Source organism: Notamacropus eugenii, chromosome 3 (assembly GCF_028372415.1).
Source record: "Notamacropus eugenii isolate mMacEug1 chromosome 3, mMacEug1.pri_v2, whole genome shotgun sequence".
Lineage (NCBI taxonomy): Eukaryota > Metazoa > Chordata > Mammalia > Diprotodontia > Macropodidae > Notamacropus > Notamacropus eugenii.
The window spans coordinates 421821114-421841236 of NC_092874.1; the positions used below are offsets into that span (position 1 = coordinate 421821114).

The following is a 20123-nucleotide window of genomic DNA, read 5'->3' on the forward strand; positions in this document are numbered from 1 at the left end:
TGTTCAAATGCTTTAGATGGCTGTCATGTTGACCTGGGTTATCTTGTCTCTAGGTTAGACATCCCAGTTTCTCTAACCAATATTCTTATGACATAAACTAATACATTTTAACCATAGTGTTTCCTCTGAATGCACTCCATCTTCTTGTCCTTTGTAAAATGCAGCACTTAGGCCTTAATGCAATACTTTAAATGTCTCTTGACCAGAACAGAGTACAGTTGAATAATTACCTTCTTATTTCTGGATAATTTCATTCCTTATCCATGGAAATTGTTTAGTATTTAACTGGAGAGGCCAAGGATAGAACCATTTGATATTTGACATGGAGCCACAAATTACATATTTTTTGACATGATTGTTCAGCTAAAAATCTATCTAACTTTATTACTATATGTACCATATTTCTTCTCCTGCTTAAAAATATATTTTGGCTAGAATAATGAATCAGTTTATCTGTGTATTTCCCCAATCTAAGACTTGTTAAAGTGGGATTGGATTGGGCAGAAGGAAATGAAGTTAGTTTGGCATGACTTTTTCTTCATGAACCATTGCTGGCTTCTGGTGATCATCATTTTCTCTTCTAAGTATTAAAACATGTATGTGATAAATAATCTTTTTCTGAATCATTACCCCATACTATAATTTTTAGAATCCATCTCCTTTCCCCAGCTCTTTGAAATTCATGATACTTGCTTTTTTCCGGTTTTCTGGTACCTATGTTCCTTTCAATACATTCTCAAAAACTGCTGACCATGGTAGCTCTCTCTTCATATCTTCTTTTTTTTTTTTTAAATTTTTTTTATTAATTTATTTAACTTTTAACATTCATTTTCACAAAATTTTGGGTTCCACATTTTCTCCCCTTTTGTCCCCTCCCCCCACCCCAAAACCCCGAGCGTTCTAATTGCCCCTGTCTGCCAATCTGTCCTCCCTCCCTTCCCACCCCTTCCCTTTGGAAGGCAAGCAATTCAATATAGGCCAGATCTGTGTAATTTTGCAAATGACTACCATAATAGTAGTGTTGTGTAAGAACTAATTATATTTCCCTCCATCCTATCCTGTCCCCCATTACTTCTGTTCTCTCTTTTGATCCTGACCCTCCCCATGAATGTTGACCTCAAATTGTTCCCTCCTCCCCATGCCCTCCCTTCCATCATCCCCCCCACCCTGCTTATCCCCTTGTCCCCCACTTTCCTGTATTGTAAGATAGGTTTTCATACCAAAATGAGTGTGCATTTTATTCCTTCCTTTAGTGGAATGTGATGAGAGTAAACTTCATGTTTTTCTCTCACCTCCCCTCTTTTTCCCTTCACTAAAAAGTCTTTTGCTTGCCTCTTTTATGAGAGATAATTTGCCCCATTCCATTTCTCCCTTTCTCCTCCCAATATATTTCTCTCTCACTGCTTGATTTCATTTTTTTTTTTTAAGATATGATCCCCTCCTCTTCAGTTCACTCTGTGCACTCTGTCTCTATGTGTGTGTGCATGTGTGTGTGTGTTATCCCACCCTGTACCCAGATGCTGAATAGTTTCAAGAGTTACAAATATTGTCTTTCCATGTAGGAATGTAAACAGTTCAACTTTTGTAAAGTCCCTCATGACTTCTCTTTGCTATTTACTTTTTCATGCTTCTCTTCATTCTTGTGTTTGAAAGTCAAATTTTCTTTTCAGCTCTGGTCTTTTCATCAAGAATGCTTAAAAGTCCTCTATTTCATTGAAAGACCAATTTTTCCCCTGAAGTATTATATTCAGTTTTGCTGGGTAGGTGATTCTTGGTTTTAGTCCTAGTTCCTTTGACTTCTGGAATATCCTATTCCATGCCCTTCTATCCCTTAACGTGGAAGCTGCTAGATCTTGTGTTATCCTGACTGTATTTCCACAGTACTTGAATTGTTTCTTTCTAGCTGCTTGCAATATTTTCTCCTTGATCTGGGAACTCTGGAATTTGGCCACAATGTTCCTAGGAGTTTCTCTTTTTGGATCTCTTTCAGGCGGTGATCTGTGGATTCCTTGAATACTTATTTTGCCCTCTGGTTCTAGAATCTCAGGGCAGTTTTCTTTGATAATTTCATGAAAGATGATGTCTAGGCTCTTTTTTTGATCCTGGCTTTCAGGTAGTCCCATAATTTTTAAATTGTCTCTCCTGGTTCTATTCTCCAGGTCCGTTGTTTTTCCAATGAGCTATTTCACATTATCTTCCATTTTTTCATTCTTTTGGTTTTGTTTTGTGATTTCTTGGTTTCTCATAAAGTCATTAGCCTCCATCTGTTCCATTCTAATTTTGAAAGAATTATTTTCTTCAGTGAGCTTTTGAATCTCCTTTTCCATTTGGCTAATTCTGCTTTTGAAAGCATTCTTCTCCTCATTGGCTTCTTGAACCTCTTTTGCCAATTGAGTTAGCCTATTTTTCAAGGTGTTATTTTCTTCAGCCTTTTTGTGGGTCTCCTTTAGCAGCGAGCTGATCTGCAGTTCATGCTTTGACTGCATGTCTCTCATTTCTCTTCCCAGCTTTTCTTCCACCTCTCTAACTTGATTTTCTATGAGCTCTTCCATGGCCTGAGCCCACAGAATATTTAGTCTGGATGTTTGGGATACAAAGGCCTTGTCTTCTATGTCTTTGCCTGATGGTAAGCATTGTTCTTCCTCATCAGAAGGGAAGGGAGGAGATGCCTGTTCACCAAGAAAGTAACCTTCTATAGTCTTATTTCTTTTCCCTTTTCTGGGCATTTTCCCAGCCAGTGACTTGAGCTCTGAATATTCTCCTCACACCCACTTGCCTCTGGATCCTCCCAGCCACCACTTGGGGTTCGAGATTCAAATGCTGCTTGCCAGCCTTAGGGCTTTTGGTGGGGGCAGGGCTGCTATTCAGTGTGAGATTAAGTTCAGGTGCTCAGGTCAGGGCAGGGCTGCCTCATGGGCTCAGTTCCCTCAAGGGGTTTATGCAGAGACCTTCAACAATGGATCTGGGCTCCTGCCTGCTTGGGGAGCCCCGGTCTGCTCCCGTCTCCACTGGTGCCTCCTGAGGGGGCCTGAGTTATGGGGGCACCCCACTCCCCTCTCAACCCGCCAAAGAGACCCTCTCACCGACCCCTGTCACCTGTGGATGGGGGGACCCGCGTGGCTGCTGGAGATCCCGTCCCTGAAGCCCGCTCGGATCTTTTCCTCTCGGTGCTGCGGCCGTGGCAGGGCTGTACTCAGCTCCCAGTCCCGGCGCCCAGTCCGCGGTGCAAAGGACCTTTTGCGAGAGGTTTTCAGGTCTCTCTGGAACAGAAATCTCCCTCGCTCCAATGTTCTGTGGCCTCTGGGTGCAGAATTCGCCGTGAGTTACATTTTTGTAGATGTTCTATGGGTTGTGGGTTCGGAGCTATGTGTATGTGTGTCTTTCTACTCCGCCATCTTGGCTCCGCCCCTCTCTCTTCATATCTTCAAGTCCTCCCATTACTCTGAACTCATTGAGTCTTTGGGCTTGAAATAATTTAAAGAATTCAGGTGGTCTTGTACTCTTATTTGTTTTATCTCAGGTTTCATTTTCCTCTTAACCTGATTTTACGCTTTGGAGGTTTTTCTCTATGCTGGAGCTGAGAGAAGTAGAATTTGAGCTGCATACATCTGCTTTCTTTCTGGCATATGTGAACATTATAGACTCCACCCCAAACAGTAGGTCTTCCCTTATTTATTGTTCTCTTTTCTCCAAACATGATTCTTAAGAGCTCTTTTTGTTAGCATTTCTCCCCAACTCTAAGCTCCTTTTTGTCGTTTAGCTTTGCAAATACAGTTCATGAGAGTTTGGACCTCCCTTTTGTGTTCATTCTTGGTTATGTGTCTCTCTCCTTTGATCTTTTGTACATTTGGGAGGATTTTGGGGGGTGCAAAAGATTCTTTAAAAATCCAAGTGTTCAAATAGAATACTTTTCTTAATCATTACAGATTTCTCTAGATCTTCTCGCTTTGATTTTTCACTAAGATAATATAGTTACATTATCAGAATTTTGTTTTTGATAATCTCCCTTTCTGAGCCATTATCTCTTTTAAATTCTCTGCCATAGAGTTATATCTGTCTTTCCTTAAATTTAGACTATGTGTCTGAATATGCTTCTACCTTTTGAAAGTAGGAACTCTTATTAAGAAAAAATATGTTTTATCAGATACTCTACTTGTATCAAGATAAGACTTCTAGCAGACGTCCCATATCAAGTGGGTTGACAGCCCACATCGTTACTATTTATTGCTAATTTTGTAATCTTTATTAGAAAAGCATCATCTATATCTTCTATGGGGGTTGGGTGATCTGTAGCATACTCCCACAATTATCTCTTTTTTCTCTCTTTTTACTTTTATCCTTAGAAAAATACTCTTTATCTCTCATCTTAGAATTTGTATATACAAGCACACACGAGCATACCTATATCTGTATCTCTTTGTGATCTGTAGTCCTATATCTTAAGCCCTATTTTTAACTTGAATACCAACATGTCTGTGGAGAACCAAACAAGCCAGGGGGAGGGGGAGTAGGAGAGTGTTCAGATGGACATACAGAAGATATTTCTTATTGGTTCTTCCTATTTAAATGATAAAGGAAAGATGTGTTGGGTAGATTATTTGGGATCCTAGGATTTAGAACTAGAAGGAGATATTAGAGATAATCCAGTTTAAACTCCTTCAGTTTATAGAAGAGCAAACTGAAGACCAGAGGTGAAGTACCTTTTCCAAGGTTATATGGCTAGTATGTGGCACAGCCTAAATTTAAACTCACATCCTTTGATTCAGATTTACTATTCTTTCTTTCCAATGTACATATTAACTTCTACTCAGTAACCATTAGGATCACATTTATGACAGACCATAAGTAATATTTGATGATTCAGATATCTGATTTGGGGAAATCTTTCTTTTTTTTTCTTTTTTTTTATGTTCAGGGTATTGTTTCTAGAAGGGATACTAACCAAATCGTGATTCCTAACTTGGAATTTAAATAGGTGTCTCATTTAGTTCATATTACCTTTTAGGAAATAACATTGTTCGAGTGAATCTATTTGATCATATGTTTGTCTGCCTTTAAATACTTTTTAATCACCAGATCTCCTCATTGGATTTTTTTATTCTTATGGACAAATGAAGATGATCATATTCATTTATTTTTATAACTGTAAATGTGAAATTACCTATAAAGACCAATACTTTCTACTTATTGGTGCTTCCTATGGTGCTAATCTCATCTCATCCCTTCCCTTCCCTTTCCCTCCCTTCCCTTCTCTTCCCATTCTAGATAGCTCTTCAGCCTCTTGGTAGGGAGGAAGCATTTACAGTTATTAAACAGCATTGACTTTCAGCAGTAGCATTAGTGTAGATTGGGAACATATCCTTTGGGACACAGCACTGTGTTGGGTTTCATGAGGCATGCAAGGAAATGCAAATTAAGGTTCCTGAAATCAAGATGCTGACAATATGGATAAATCAGACAGCAGGCAGCTGTAAGGTTAGATGAGAGTTCAAAGGAATAGTCTTAGAGAGATTTAGGATAACAATTCTGTTAGCTCGATAGAAGGGAGAGTTGAATTCTGGAAATCAGAAATATTACATCCAAGGGAGAGGGGTGGAGGATTAGACAAAGACAGATACTGGGTGAATGCCTGTGTTTGTGGGGCTGGTGCTAGAAGAGCAACCAAAAAAAAGACCAGGGGAGAAAGTGGCCTGAGAAGGAAGAATCAGAACCAAGACAGTGTCATGTGCCAACCTCAAGAGCAGAGGTTTAAGCAGATTGTAGTAGATGATGTCATTCTTGTTTTAGTGAATATTGGTTATAGTGAATGATGAATGAGGCCTTTGAATTTAGCAGTTAAGAGGTCATTAGGAGCCTTGGAGAAAACAATTTCAGCAGGGAACCAGAATATTAAGGGGGGAAAGATAGAGAAATGGAGACAGTAAGTTTAATGTACTCATTGGAAATTCTTGGCAGTGAAAGGTAAGGAACTGTCCATTCTGAAGCAGGATTTACTCTTCTATAAGTGTGGGAAAGAGGATAGTACAGTATTTGAATTTCATTTTGATGTATTTTAATAGCAAGAAGTTTTGCCTTATCTGCTGATTAATTATACTTAGTAATTCTTGTTGCATGACTGATGAGGTTGTAATTCAACTCAGTGGACAATTATTAACACAGAGCCCTGTGTGAGGCACTTGGAGAGATAAAAAGTTTAGATAAGAAATGTTTCTCACTTTCATGAACAGGGGCTTAAAGTCTACTAAGATATGGGGCTAGGTTTTATTTCTATTGTAGTTTTATCTAAGTACTGAAAAATAGTGCGGTTAAAGCATACTCTGTGAGGTTGAGGGAAGGAAGAACTTTACTACCTGTGGGAATCAGGGGCTATTTCCTATAGGAAGTGGCCCTGAAATTATGTAATTATGTTGAATAATGTAATTTTAATAACATAACTATAAAGATATAATTATCATGATGATTAATAATTCTCATTAAAATGGAAGTTCTTTGAGAGTAGAGATTATTTTATCCCAAGTGCCTAGCACTTGGTACATACCTACTTAATAAATGGTTGGTGCTTGATTAGTAGGCAAAATGCTTTACAGTTTATAAAGCTTCTCCCCCTCCTCCCCAGCAGCCTGGAAATAGGTCGTCAGAGTACTCCAGGTGTTGTTATTCTCATTGTAAAAATGCAAATGAAACAAGTACAGCAAAAGCAAAGTTGGTAGACTCCAAAGGTTAGGCAGCAACTGAGCAAGTGGGGGGGGGATTGGAAGGGAAAGGCATTCTAGCCAGTAGGAGCGGTGGGACCAAAGGCACGGAACACTGGCAAGGTGGGTGTGTGGCAGGTGGTGAAGAGCCTTCAGTGTCTACCAACAGAATTCACGATTAACTCTAAAGGCAGTAAGGATAGCAGAAGGAACTGCTTAGGAGGCCTTTGTAATAAGTCTAGGTAGGTGGTAGTAAGTGCATTTAAAGACTAATCAATGTTGCATCATCTCTCTTTCCAATTAATTTCTCTTTCTTCACTGCCCTGAATATGTAGGTTGACTTTTAAGAAAATTTTGTTTTTGAAAAACAGTGAATTATACTCTGATTCTTTATTGAGAAACTATAAATTCTGAAGAGGTCAACAGTATGAGGACATGATGACCCAAATAAATGTCTTGTCCTTTCACTTCCTCTTAAATTAAGAAAAGACCAAGACTGCTTAAGTGTCATTGTCTTCATCTTAAAACAAGACATTAATATTTTAATCTGTGCCTAGAGAAAACCTTTGACCTTCTAAGGTAAATATAGCTTCTGGACTAAGATGAAAATCTCATTTATGGCTTAATAGAAGGTCCTGTGCATTCATTAGGGTGAAGTTCTAGAGATTACCAACAATAATTAAATCCTCGCATACAATATTTTATCTTAGGTAATGAAAAACTGCCAAAGAACAAAGGGTTATCTGTTATCTATGGATTTTCTACAGACTTGACTGTATGGTTTGAATTAAGTCAGAGAGAGTCCTTGGAAGCAAGTTCAAAACTGGAAACTGTAAAATCTGCTATTATTATTTTTACATTAAAAATCCTTGGGATCTATGTCCTGCATGAAAAATACTTCTTTTATGAAATTTTCTTTTACAGATATTGTATTTACTCTGCAAGACTGTTAAGAACTTTGAGGTTCAGAGTTATGTCATATTTATTTTTCCTCTTAGACACTGCTTTCCATATGGTAGGCACTGTTGTTTTTTTCTCTAGATGATACCACTGTTCTCCTTGACACCTGGATTCAATACCTCAGTCATCTTAACTCTTATCTTTATTATTCCTTCTCCTTTTCTTTTTTCTCCTCCACCTCTCCACACCTAATGAGTTTTTAGATCCTGTTCTCACTACCTTAGAAACCTCTTTTGCATCTCTGCTTTTTTACTTCCCTCATTTGATCTACCAGACTATAGTATAGTATAACAAACAGCTTTTTATCCTCGTCTCTTTGCTGATGATTTCTTCCCTCTCCAGTCCATCCTCTTTACAGCTGCCAAAATAGTGGTATATAGTACAAGGAGTGCTAACTACTTGGGTCCCAATTCTAGCTCCTGTATTTACTACTGTTGTGACCTTCGCACACTTATCCTCTCTTGGTCTTAACTTCCTCTTGTGAAAATGTTGGATAAAATGCCTTTGTTGAGCATTTATTTTGATCTCTGAATCTATAATCCTGCTGTCTCAACTAGACCAAATTCCTCTGTTGCTTAAAACTTTATATCTCCTAACTGCTTGTACAATAAAATACAAACTGTTTAGGTATTCTAAGTTCCAGAGAAACTGTACTTCTGGTGGCTCCCCAAATTGCTGATATTTTTCTTGTCTCTTAAGAATGCTTACTTTTGTTCAAGGCTTAATTTAGCTTAGCTTAGGTGCTCCCTTTCCTTGGTAGTCTTTTCTGAGCCTCCCAGCTGATAGGTCTTTCCTTTCTTAAATAACTATAGAATATTTTGTGCATCTTCTATAGCCCCATCACATCTTGTTGTGTTATTATACTTACCTATGGAACTGATGCTCTCCTCTCCTTACCTCCCTCATCTAAGGTCCTTGAGGACAATACTATTTCACTTTTGTCCTTGTATTGTTGGCACTGTGCCATGCAAACACTAGGCACTTTATAAACATGCCATTGAATCGAATTCATTTCCTGTGGACCACAGGCAGTAGTTAGAAAGATTCACCTATATCTTGATAAAATAGCAGATTAAGTATATCCAAGGCATTTTAAAGAGAATTCTGTTTAATTCATCATCATTCAGATGGATAGTGCTGAGTTTATCTTCAAATATAGGTAAGAAAAAAACAATATATTACTGATTGCTGAATGAGACTTCAATAATAACAAATACATAGCTCCATGTGGTAACTAACAAATTATTTTTAAACACCTTGAATGCAGGTAGTACATGTCATGTAGGAATTTGGTCCTTTGGATTTTATCTGTGCTCATTTTCATCTTAAGTATGAGTGTGTTGAGTAAAACTGTTCTCTCACTTCCCTACCATGTTTCTTTCTCTCATTCAATTCAAGGAACATTTTTTAGTGTCTGTTGTGGGTGTGGAATTGTTCTAGGTGCCAGAGGTGCCATCCTTGTTGGCTCCTGTTGCAAGCAATGGGCTTGATAATGGCGTTATCTAAGGAGATTATCAGAAATTTCTAAAAGATTTGTACAGAAAATGGAAGCAATGGCAGGTACCAGAAGACAAATAAAAAAGTGTGGTCTGGTTCTGCATTGAGACTGCTAAAGCTTAGGATGAACTGAGGCTGGCCAGTAAATCAGAGGGAAACAAATGAGTGTTTTGGCGTCACACGTGACACTACAATTTCAGACTGAGTTTTTTCAGAGGATTGTCCTCTATGCTGAGAATTCACTTTGCCGTCCAGCTTCCCTTTCTACTATCAAGTTTCAGCTGAAGTCCTTCCTTCTGCAAGAAATCTTTCCCAGTCCTTTTAAACTTTCTTTTTAAGGCTACCACCAATTTTTCCTTGTCTGTATCTTGTGTGAATATAGTTGTTTGTATGTTGTCTCCCCCATCAGACTGTGGTGAGCTCCTTGAAAGCAGGGTCTGCTTTTTTACCTTTTTTTTTGCCTTTCTTTGTATTCACTGTACTTAGCACAATGCCTGTAGTAGGTGCTTAATACTAGTTGGCTATTTGATTAGCAACATGTACACTACTGATCTTTTCATTGCTGAATTTTACATAGGTCACATGCAGGTTAATTCAATAATTTACTACTTCTGTAGCAAATGTGAAGATTTATTTGAAATACAATTGCTTTAGTTATGGTAGAGGGAAAAAAAAGAATGTTTAGAATGATGGGATTTTGTTGTACCTATATAATTGATTCTGCATGTGGCTCTTGGTTGTATCAAAAAGGGTTTAAAGTGATTTAATAAAGAGTCAAGTAATTTTGTTGTGATTGCGTTTGGAATTGTTAGGGATAAACCTGATTTTTTGGAAAGGTGTCACTTCTTCCCCTTCCCCGCCACCCCTCCCCATCTTATTTTGTTTATAGTTGGAAAAAATAAAAAATATGGTGTTTGTTATTCTTCAAGGGAAAGAGGTAACATAGAAGAATGAAACAGTCAGCTCTACTTTCTGATGTCTTTTGAGAGGTTTGGTAAGAGAGACTTGTGGTGTGTGGACTGTGTATGTTGCAGGTGTTTTGGGTACAACTGTGGGATAGATGGACTTAGAGAAAGACACCTGTTTGGAGAGATGCATGTACCTTTGTGTAAGACAGAATGAAAGCTAGCTGTGCTTTGATGAAACCCATTTAAGGTGCATTTCTTTTACTGAAGTGATAAACTCAGGGCACCAGGAGAAAGTGCATAATTAGAAGCCAGCAGCTACTATTTTTAACCCTAAGATCAACAGAACAGCTGATTCCAGAGGCATGATGGATATTGGATTATCATATGCCACTTGTGAGAACTGTTGCAAATGCTATTTATTGAGCTTATACAAGAAGTCAAGAAAAGGGCAGTGTTGTTTAATCTAATAGGGTTAGTATTTCAATATCCTTTAAATCCTTAATGCCTCATGCTTTTTCTGGCAGTATTTTTTTTTAATAAAAATATTACTATTCCCAGAGCCTTGAATCATATTTCCCACTTTTTTCATTTTTCTGGGATCCTAGGGATCACCACAGGACCTTACCTTCAGTTAGTAACATTTTGGATGATAGACCAGCACTAAAATAGGCCAACTTATGATCTGTTGATATATCTGGCAACAATGCTGCCATCTTTGGACTTAGATCAGTTAAACAGAATTTTTAGAGTGTTAGTGAAAAGGGCTTTTAGAGGTCCATTTCACTCTGTTTTTAAATCTTTTGTTTATTATTATTAGTAATAATGATAATAGCTAGCATTTATATAATACCTCTGTGTATCAGGCACTATGCTAAGCACTTTACAAACGTACAGTAGTTGTTACTAGTATCTCCATTTTACAGTCTGCAAAACTAAAGCATACAGGTTAAATGACTTGCCCAGGGTCCTACATCTAGGAAATGTCTGAGGCTGGATTTGAACTTGAGTTTTCTGACTCCTGGCCCACTATTCTATCTGCTGAGCTATCTAGCTACCTTTGGTCATGTTGCCATGTACGCTTTGGATGGATGGATGGATGACTGATTTGCCCTATCTCACCCAAGATGGAAGTACATGGGCTTAATCTCCATTACTGGGCCACAAGAGAGATTTGACTTCATTATTTTCTGATCTGTAACAACTCAATTCTCCTTATGCAGGTTTAGGTTCTTGGAGGCTCACCATATTAATGCTAGATTTAGCAGAGCTTACAACTCAGAACGCCCAAGCTCAAAAGATCCACTGGCTTTAAACCCTCAATGGCTGGGATAACATATATGTGCCACTATACCCAACTCCCTCATTTTACAAAGATGGAAACAGGGGTCCAGAAAGTAGGAGTGCTAAATTAGTTGGAACATTGTAATATTTATTTTGTCCCCCTTAGTTAAAGGGGAAACCAGCCAAATTCAGGTTTAGAAATATGCTGAGCTTTGTCTTGGAATTCTCTGTCACTTATTATTCCACTATCTTAGTTGTTCCTCTTGTACGGTGATTTCTTTTTTACCTGATATGGTTTTAGGAGGGAAAAAAAGGATTTGCAAAACTTTATTTCTTCTTTAATAATTTCTTCTTTTAATAATGATGATGGTGATGAGAGAGATGATTGTCTCCCCTCTTCATCCCTTTTACCCCTGAAAGATTCTGAGACTAGTTTGGTATTGCCTAGAGAGAAATCTGCCATCAGTGTTGACACTAGATGAAGTCATCATGGTCATATATCTTCAGGAACTTGCTTTCTGTGAGTACTTCCCATCCTCCTCTAAAGGACTTTAAATACTATGTTACATTGATGATCTGATTTAGAGAAGGAAAGCAATGATCCAGAAGTGTCCCTGAAAAGTATTTGACTTTGGGGTAAAAATGTCTTCTTTCCATGAAGGCCAGTAGATTAAATTTTTCATTTTTTAGGCATTAATAGACAAGGTGTTTCTCAAATAAGTTGCTATCTCATTGTTCCCATAAAGTTGTCATTTAATACTGCTCAAAGATGACAGGGGTAGTAAGGACAATTATCTATTTATAGAGCAGTTTTACCTTCAAACCAGATGGTCACTTGTCACCATATGATGAATCAGTTCTGGCTTTAGTTTCTTCGTCTTTAAGATGAAAAGGTTTGATTCAGTTACCTCTAAAGTCTTTTCCAGCTTCTCCTGATCACTGATAACAATTTTGTGAAGAAATGTATTTACACCTTTTACAAGTAAATGCTTATCCAACTTTGTTAGCAACTTTTGCCTTTTGTCTTAATGTACGCCCTTTCTGCTGGAACATTACTCCCTTCTATATCTCTTTCTACCTGTCTCACAGGTGTTTTCAGTATTATTTGCTGGCTCATCAGCCATCTCTTGCTTCCTTAGCATAGGAGTCCTCTCTCTTTAATCTGTATTCTCTTCCCCTTTAATGATTTAATTAAGCTCAGAAGAGTTTGATTATCATTTCTATGCAGATAACTCCTAAATCTGTTTAAACAACCCTACTCTTTTCTACTGAATTCTAGTCCCAAGTCATTTATCTCTTAGCTCTTGAGCTGTAACATGAGGGAAATGGGCCAGGTGATCTCTAAGTTCCTTTCCAACTAAGTTTATGATCATCTGGTTGGTGGACGTCATCCCACTGGATGCATCTCAAATGTAGTACATTCAAAATAAAATTAATGATCTTTTCTTCTAAATCTACCTGTCCTCCAAATTTTCTTCTTTCTGTTGAGGGTATTACCCATTCTGGGCCTGAAAACCTCATTATCATTTTTCCCTTTTCCATTTTTCTTCACCTGCCACTAATACACACACACACACACACCCCGTTGCCAAATCTGATTGATTCTCCCTCTGTAGCATCTCTCACTTCTGTCGTCTTCTACTCATGGCTGTCACTCCAGTTAAGGTTTTCATTACCTCTTATCTGGTTATCCCTCTTTCTACTCTCTTGTCTTCCTAAACTGTCCTTCCTACAGATACTCAGTAATTTTCCTAAGGGACAGGTCTGAACAATCTACTCCCTTGCTCAAAAACACCCATTGTTACCTCTTGCCTCTAAGATAAAATACAAGTTCCTCAGCCTGGCAAAGCCAAGGCCCTCCCATCTCTCCAACCTGTCTCATTATTATCCATCATACGCTGCCAGAGTGCTCAAATTGGAATATTAGGTTTTCCCAAACTAGACATTCCTTTGCCTGCTTCATTCATTCCCATACGTTTCCATGCATGCAGTACGTTCCATCTACCTATCTCCGTCAGAATATTTTTCATGCTTCATGATCCAGTTCGTATCCCATCTTCTCCCTGAAGCTTTCCTCAATCACCCCGTTTTTAGAATTTGTTTCCTTCTCTAATTACATTTTATCTATTTCGCGATGCCTCTATTATCTCCTCTCCAACCCCCCCCCCCCCCAACCTCCTTGGGGTACTGACTCTGTGGTTCCTTCTTTTGTTTTCTCAGTACCTTCCATATGGTAAGCACTTCATCAGTATTGAATAAATTTGGACAGTTAGAAAAATGACAGCTTTGCAGAGAAGCAGTAAGCATGAATGCCTTTCAGGACAGAAAGAGAGAAGGAATGGATGAAAATGTGGTCAACTTTAGTGGTCCTGCAACCAACAGTTGGCAAACCATTTGAACTTCTCTTTGAGGCACCAGAGAATACTGTACAAATGCATACAATGAGGTGCATTTCCAAGGTTGTTAATGTTTCTAATTTTTTCTTCAATATCATAGCATCACAGATTGAGAGATTCCCAAAGGGCAAGGATAGGTTTTTTCCTTTCCTTGTATTGGCAGTACTCGAAACAGTGCCCAGCACACAAATGCTTTTTGATTGATTGATTGGAGCTGGAGGGGGAACAAAAAGGGCTGTCTGGTCTAACACCCCTCATTTCACAAATAAGAAAAACAGATCTAGCTGATGGGCTAAGTGACTTGCCCAAAGTCACTCAGGTAGTGAGCATCAAAAATGGTTTTTCATCCAGTTCCCCTCACTCAATGCTTTCCCCTTATACTGTGCTGCTTCCATTCCAAGAACATTTCAGGCATTTCCCAGTAAGTTAATAAACACTGTAGGTTTGCTGCCTCTAAGCACCAGCTTGCACAGGTGGGTTTGTGTTCACCTTATTATATATACAAATCCTAGAGCACAATCAGAAATATGTATACCTGGTTAGTGTCTGTCATTAAATCCACCTGGTACAGAGAAGCATTCCTAGAATTCTTTTTTTTAGCTGGGTGTGCTTTTGAAGATTGGCTTCATTCAGTATAAAATTTCAGAGTCTCTTCTGTCTCCTTTCTGTGGATTCTGCTTCTGCAGTATTGATGGTGAAAAGGGAGAAAAGGCTAAAAATAAAAGATTTTCTTGTGTTTTTAAGGAGGAAAAGCAAGCCTGGTAACATTACTTCCTACCAGGTGACAGATCCAGAAGTTCAAGTTATTTTATTGATTATTTTCTGTTTTATATAAACAAACTTTATTTGGCTGTCAGAAATAACTAAGTTTTTATTAACACCAATCCAAACATTACAACCTACATTTCAGGTATAATATGCAGTCTCAAATTCAAAAGGGTAAACGATGACTTTGTTGCTTCTTGTTGCTAGGATGATGATGATAAAACATGTGAAAGCAGGTAACTTGCACCTGGCATGAAAGATACGCATCAGATTGAATCAACTCTCATTTCAGAGCTTTAAAATTACTTTCAAAAATGGATCTAGATAAATTTTGGCTTACGCACCACAGCATTGAAGATGAAGCTCCTATGTGATGGAAGTCAAAGGGGAGATTTACAAAGTTAATTACAGTGACTCCCACAAATTTATTTTAAAGCATCACCAACAAGAAATCAAACTTGACTTGCATCATATTTAAAAAATAATCAATCACAAGCATTAATTAAGTGCTTACTCTGTCTGGCACTGTACCAAATAGCTGGGGAGGGTACAAAGAAATGCAAAAATAAGGTCACTTTCCTCAAGGAACTCAAATTTTAAATGTTTTATGTTGGAAAAATGAGAGATGATAATAGATTAGAGGTGACAACTCTGTTTTTAAATTGAATTCCCCTTAAAGCTGTATTGATGCCGTTTGTTTTTTTATGCCCCAGATATTTCCTTGTTTACCAAATCTACTTTGAACTCTCCCTTGTAACAAAGACAGCTAAGTAAAGCCAGTTAACGTAACACCTGACAATGATACCACAGAACAGTGAGCACTCATAGTCCTCATCTTCTCTGCCTTTTCATCATCACTTGTTCTTGTCCAGGGTTGGTTGCTGCAGGAAACAAGTTGAGCTACCATTCAAAATTGTTTTAGTTTCCATCATTTTAGTCATCAAGTATATTCTTCACTTGGTTCTGCTTGCCTCAGTATGAATCATTTAATACAGAATTTTCTGAATTTCTAAATTCCTCATAATTATTCTATCTAATGGCACAGTAATAGTATGTTATGGTCAAGTATTCTGATTTGCTCATGAATTTGCCAATTGATGGGCAATGAATTTTCCCCTCATTCTTTTCTACCAGAAAAACTGTTACTATAAATATTTTTGTATATACGAAACCCTCTCTCTCTTTGACCTTTTTGATTTCTGTGCCCAGTGATGAAAAAACTAACAGTTTAGTAATTTTTTGCAGATAATTCCAAATTGGTTTTCAGGATGTTTGGACTAATTCACAGCGTTACCAAAAACAAAAAAAGTTTTTGGTGTGGCCATTCATAAGCCCTTTCTATTTACTAATAATCTATTAACTATTTCTTTTCTTTTGTCACCTTCCCTGATTTGTTGAATGCTTAGAATTGTCTAAATGTACATTTCTCTTATTAGTGATTACATTAGTAACCATATTGATTGATAATTAGCAGTACTTTTTTTGGTAATCTCTTTGTGTCCCTTGACTACTTAATTTTCCTAACATATAACCTTTTGTCTTTTGGTTATGTATCTGTTGTGTGATATATGGTATAATATGATGGTCTAAAACTAATTTATTCCAAAATATTTTCCTGTTTTCCCAGCATTTCATACTGAATAAAGTTTACTGAACTATTGTGTTCACTTGCTTCTGAGTCTTACTTAGGCAGTATGATGTGGTAGTCTTTCTATTTCTAAATGAGTAGCAAATAATTTTGTTTATTTCTGCTATACGAAAATAATTGAAGTTAGTGATGTTGTGTCCTCTCCTTAATTGCTTGATTTTTTCATTGTTTTCCTTGAGATTCTTATCAATTTTTTTAATCATTTTTTTCTAGTCCTGCAAAGTAGCTCATTGATAGTTTTATTGTCACAGCACTATAATTATAAATTAATGTTTTCTCAGTTTTTAAAATGAAAAACTTTGGTGTGTTTTTCCTACCTTTGCAGGGTATCAAACCAGCAAGCTTTGAAAAAGTACATGATCCTGAAATTAAGGAGATTATTGGGGAATGTATCTGCAAAAACAAAGAAGAAAGGTTAGTTTTCAGTGAAACATTATTGATTATTTGCATTATTTCCCAAATTGAAATGATTGAAAGTTTGATCATTTCTGAGAATTTTGAAATGCTGAATTTTGAAAGAAAAAAGAGTTGGCTAAGACTTAAACAAAGAGAGGGATGCCTTGGATATGTTGTGTCTTGGCCAATTTGGCATAGTAGAATTAATAAAATTATTGTAGGGGGGCCTACCTGGCATATACTGTTATTAAAGGCATAAGTCAGTCTGATTAAGTAGCATATTTGCCTAATTTAATGAGGCGTAAAATACACAAAAGAAAGAAATTTTTTATGGTGCATATTTAGATACTCAGTGCCGACAAGTATCCTGTCCTTTGAAGTAAGATTGGGGAGGGGTTTGGGAAAAGGTGTTTAGGAAGAAAACTTGTTGCATATATTCACAAGGAAATTCTTTAGTTGTTCAGCACTGTGGCCAGCTCCAAGACAATTAAAATAAAGAGCACATTTCATTAAATTTTGGGAAGAGTATCAGTTATCTTATTTTGTCTCTATTGATATGCCATTTAAAGATTTGCTTTTTTTCTCCAGATATGAAATTAAAGATTTATTGGGTCATGCCTTTTTCGCGGAAGACACTGGGGTAAGAGTGGAACTTGCAGAAGAAGACCATGGTAGGAAATCCTCTATTGCCTTAAGGCTGTGGGTTGAAGATCCTAAGAAACTGAAAGGAAAACCCAAAGATAATGGAGCGATTGAGTTTACTTTTGATTTGGAGAAGGAAACTCCTGATGATGTTGCACAAGAAATGGTAAAAATGAATTTTCTTTATTTTCCCCTCTCCCCTACTAAATGTATAAGTAGGAAGTAGTTCTCAGAGAACAAAAGGGAAAAGAAATCTGATCGTAGAAATTTTAAACGTTACAGGCACCTAGTGAGCAGAGAGAATATAGCAATTTTAAGTTTAAAAAACATGAACAGTAATTCAAAAGATAAATGAATTTAATGGAGTAAGCTGATTATTTTAATGGGAAAAATTATTGAGTAATTGAGAATGGAAATTAGTATAGTAATAACCATTTTTATGTTGTGTGTTTTGATCTAGAAATTTTATTAGATATGATTTATAGAAATGACTAAGTAAGAAAATAGGACAAACGTTGGAAAAAGGCCACAAAAGAGAAACATTAGGTTCTATATAAATTTCGAAACTGAGTGAAGTTTCTGATATGTTTCTCCCTTTTACTCTCCTCCTCTCATCTTTCTTCTTTCTTCTCTCCTCTATGGATTGTGGGATGTGCATGTTAGGACACGATTCCTGCCCTTTATCTAGTGGTGGAGAGAAGTCATAAAATAAGTCAAATGCAAGGGGAATGTCATAAGTGTAATATGAGAACAGCTTTGGGAATTCACTTCCAGGCAGAATGATTGAATACAACTTCATGGAGGAAAGTAACATTTGATTGTAGGTATCGGATAAAGAAGAGGTTTATACTAGTTTGAAGTGATGACGTAAGCTAAGGCTTGGAGACAGGAACTGACATCCATATGTAGAAGATAGGGATGGGAACTGGACCTTGATTTCCTTGATACAGGACCCTCTCTGGTGAGGAAAATCCTTCTACTAGTACACGTTTGCACCTTCTCTGCAACTCATTGCCTTAGAGTTACCTAGGGCAGGAAGATGTTAAATAATTTGTTCAGAGTCACACAGCCAGAGTTATATGGGATATTGCAGGTAACTCAAGTTTAGCTGTAGTACATTCTTGTACTCAGAAGGGAGTATTGTCAAAAAAGGTTGGGGATAATAAGTTGGAACTGAGTGTTGAAAGCCTTCAAGTACCAGACAGAATAGTTTTATTTGAAATGCAATGCAGTGCTATTCAAAATTAGTTTGTTGCAGTGTTTGTTTCAATAGAGGAGTGATATAATCCCAGTGTTTTTGTGAGGATTGTATTGACCTGTCCAACCTGGCCCAAACCAGGAGTGGACAGGATCATAGACTGAAAGTTGGAAGTGACTGCTCTGTTTAGCACTCTCTTGTTTTACAAATGAAGAATCCAAGGGCCAGAGATATTCTGTCTTGCCTAAGGTCAGTTAGTAAATTACAATGGTGGGATTAGAGCCCAGGTCTCTTGACTCCAAATCCAGTGCTCTTTTCACTGTAGTCTACTGCAGGGTAGTTGGAGCTGTGCACAGTCTGGTTCAATTGGTTGGCTGTGTCCTGTTAGCTGGGAATTCCGTGGGCTTTTGAGCTAGCATCTTTAACTTGGCCTACATTATTTTCCTGATAAGTTACTACTGCTGATTTATTTTCTTCTCTTAAATAAGATACAGCAAACATAAAAAATGCCACATGCATAATATGGTTTGTAACCATAATATACTAAATAATTTTAACTTAAGATGGTAGTCACATATCTGCTCAGGAGGCTGATATGATGGCAATGTGTAGGATGAACTGGAGGGGTGAGAGCCTGAAGGAAGGTAGCCTAATTAGGAGCCCAGAGTTAGAATTAGAGATAATGAGGCCTATACTAACATAGTGGCAATGGAAAGAGAAAAAAAAGGTAGGATTGTAAAACACGTTTCATTCTCCAAAGAATTTATAAAATTGTTTAACTTGGAGAATGAGACAATGAAAGAGAAGGTGCCATCAAAGAGGACCAGGCGTTTGAATCTCAGTTACTAGGAGAATGATGGCGGCCCTGATATACCTAGGGAATCCAGAAGGAAGAGCACCTCTGTTGTGAAGGATGGATGGGGAGAGATTGAGCTCTGTTTTATGTGTCCCCCAGGATGAGATGTCTAAAGGCAGAAGGACCTTAGAGTTCTTTCTCTAACTCTTTCTATCTTTACAGATGAGAGCTCTAAAGCCTATATCCCTAGGCCTAAATGATTTAAATGATTTGCCCAGGTTAACTTTAAGTGTCCAAGCCAATATTTGATCCTAGGCCTTCCTGATTCTAAGTTCAGTGCTCTCTCTGTTCACTACGGTATGCTATCTGGTTGAGTGCCAGGTAAAGGTGCAGGTTTGAATCTCAAAGTAGAAATCTGCATTTGGGAATGTGATTTCGGGGTCATCCTCACAGAAGTGCGTGGTTGAAACCTTAGGACTAGGTAAGATCATTATAGGATGAAATATAAGGAGAGAGAAGAAAAGAGGGCTTAGAAGCTTCTTTCTTTTCTTTTCTTGCTATTTATCTGCTCTCCATTGACTTTTAGCTCAAACAGCCCTGTAGCAAATGGAGGAACACCTGACTGAATACCACATTACATGTGAGAAGAATACACTTCTAGTTAGGCCAGTCAGCTTGACATATGCCCAGGGAAACAACCACTTCCTAAGTGGTTGTGTTTGGAGGCCTGCCAAGTACTTGCCTATATAGATGACAGGTCTCTGGTAAAACCCACATCCACCAGGAGTTGTATTTACAAGTTGGAAGGGTTAAGATAAAAATCACAACCATCCTAGGCAGTGTCTTGTAACCTCATTAAAGGCCTTCTTCAAAAGATTCTTTCTTTAACTGATTACTGGAGTGCATCCTGACAAGCCCTTTATTTTGGACTTACTCAGTCTAAT

General features: G+C 37.7%; 1 protein-coding gene across 10 annotated transcripts in view; it reads left to right on the forward strand.

Annotated features, from left to right (window-relative positions):
• The window catches only part of WNK2 (WNK lysine deficient protein kinase 2), a 227177-nt gene that overhangs the window by 108748 nt on the left and 98306 nt on the right, over positions 1 to 20123 (forward strand). For all 10 annotated transcript variants that reach the window (XM_072598213.1, XM_072598214.1, XM_072598215.1 and 7 more), the window contains exons 6-7: positions 16473 to 16561; positions 17132 to 17351. In XM_072598213.1, the coding sequence (XP_072454314.1) occupies positions 16473 to 16561; positions 17132 to 17351 (309 nt within the window). The remainder of the gene's footprint in view (positions 1 to 16472; positions 16562 to 17131; positions 17352 to 20123) is intronic.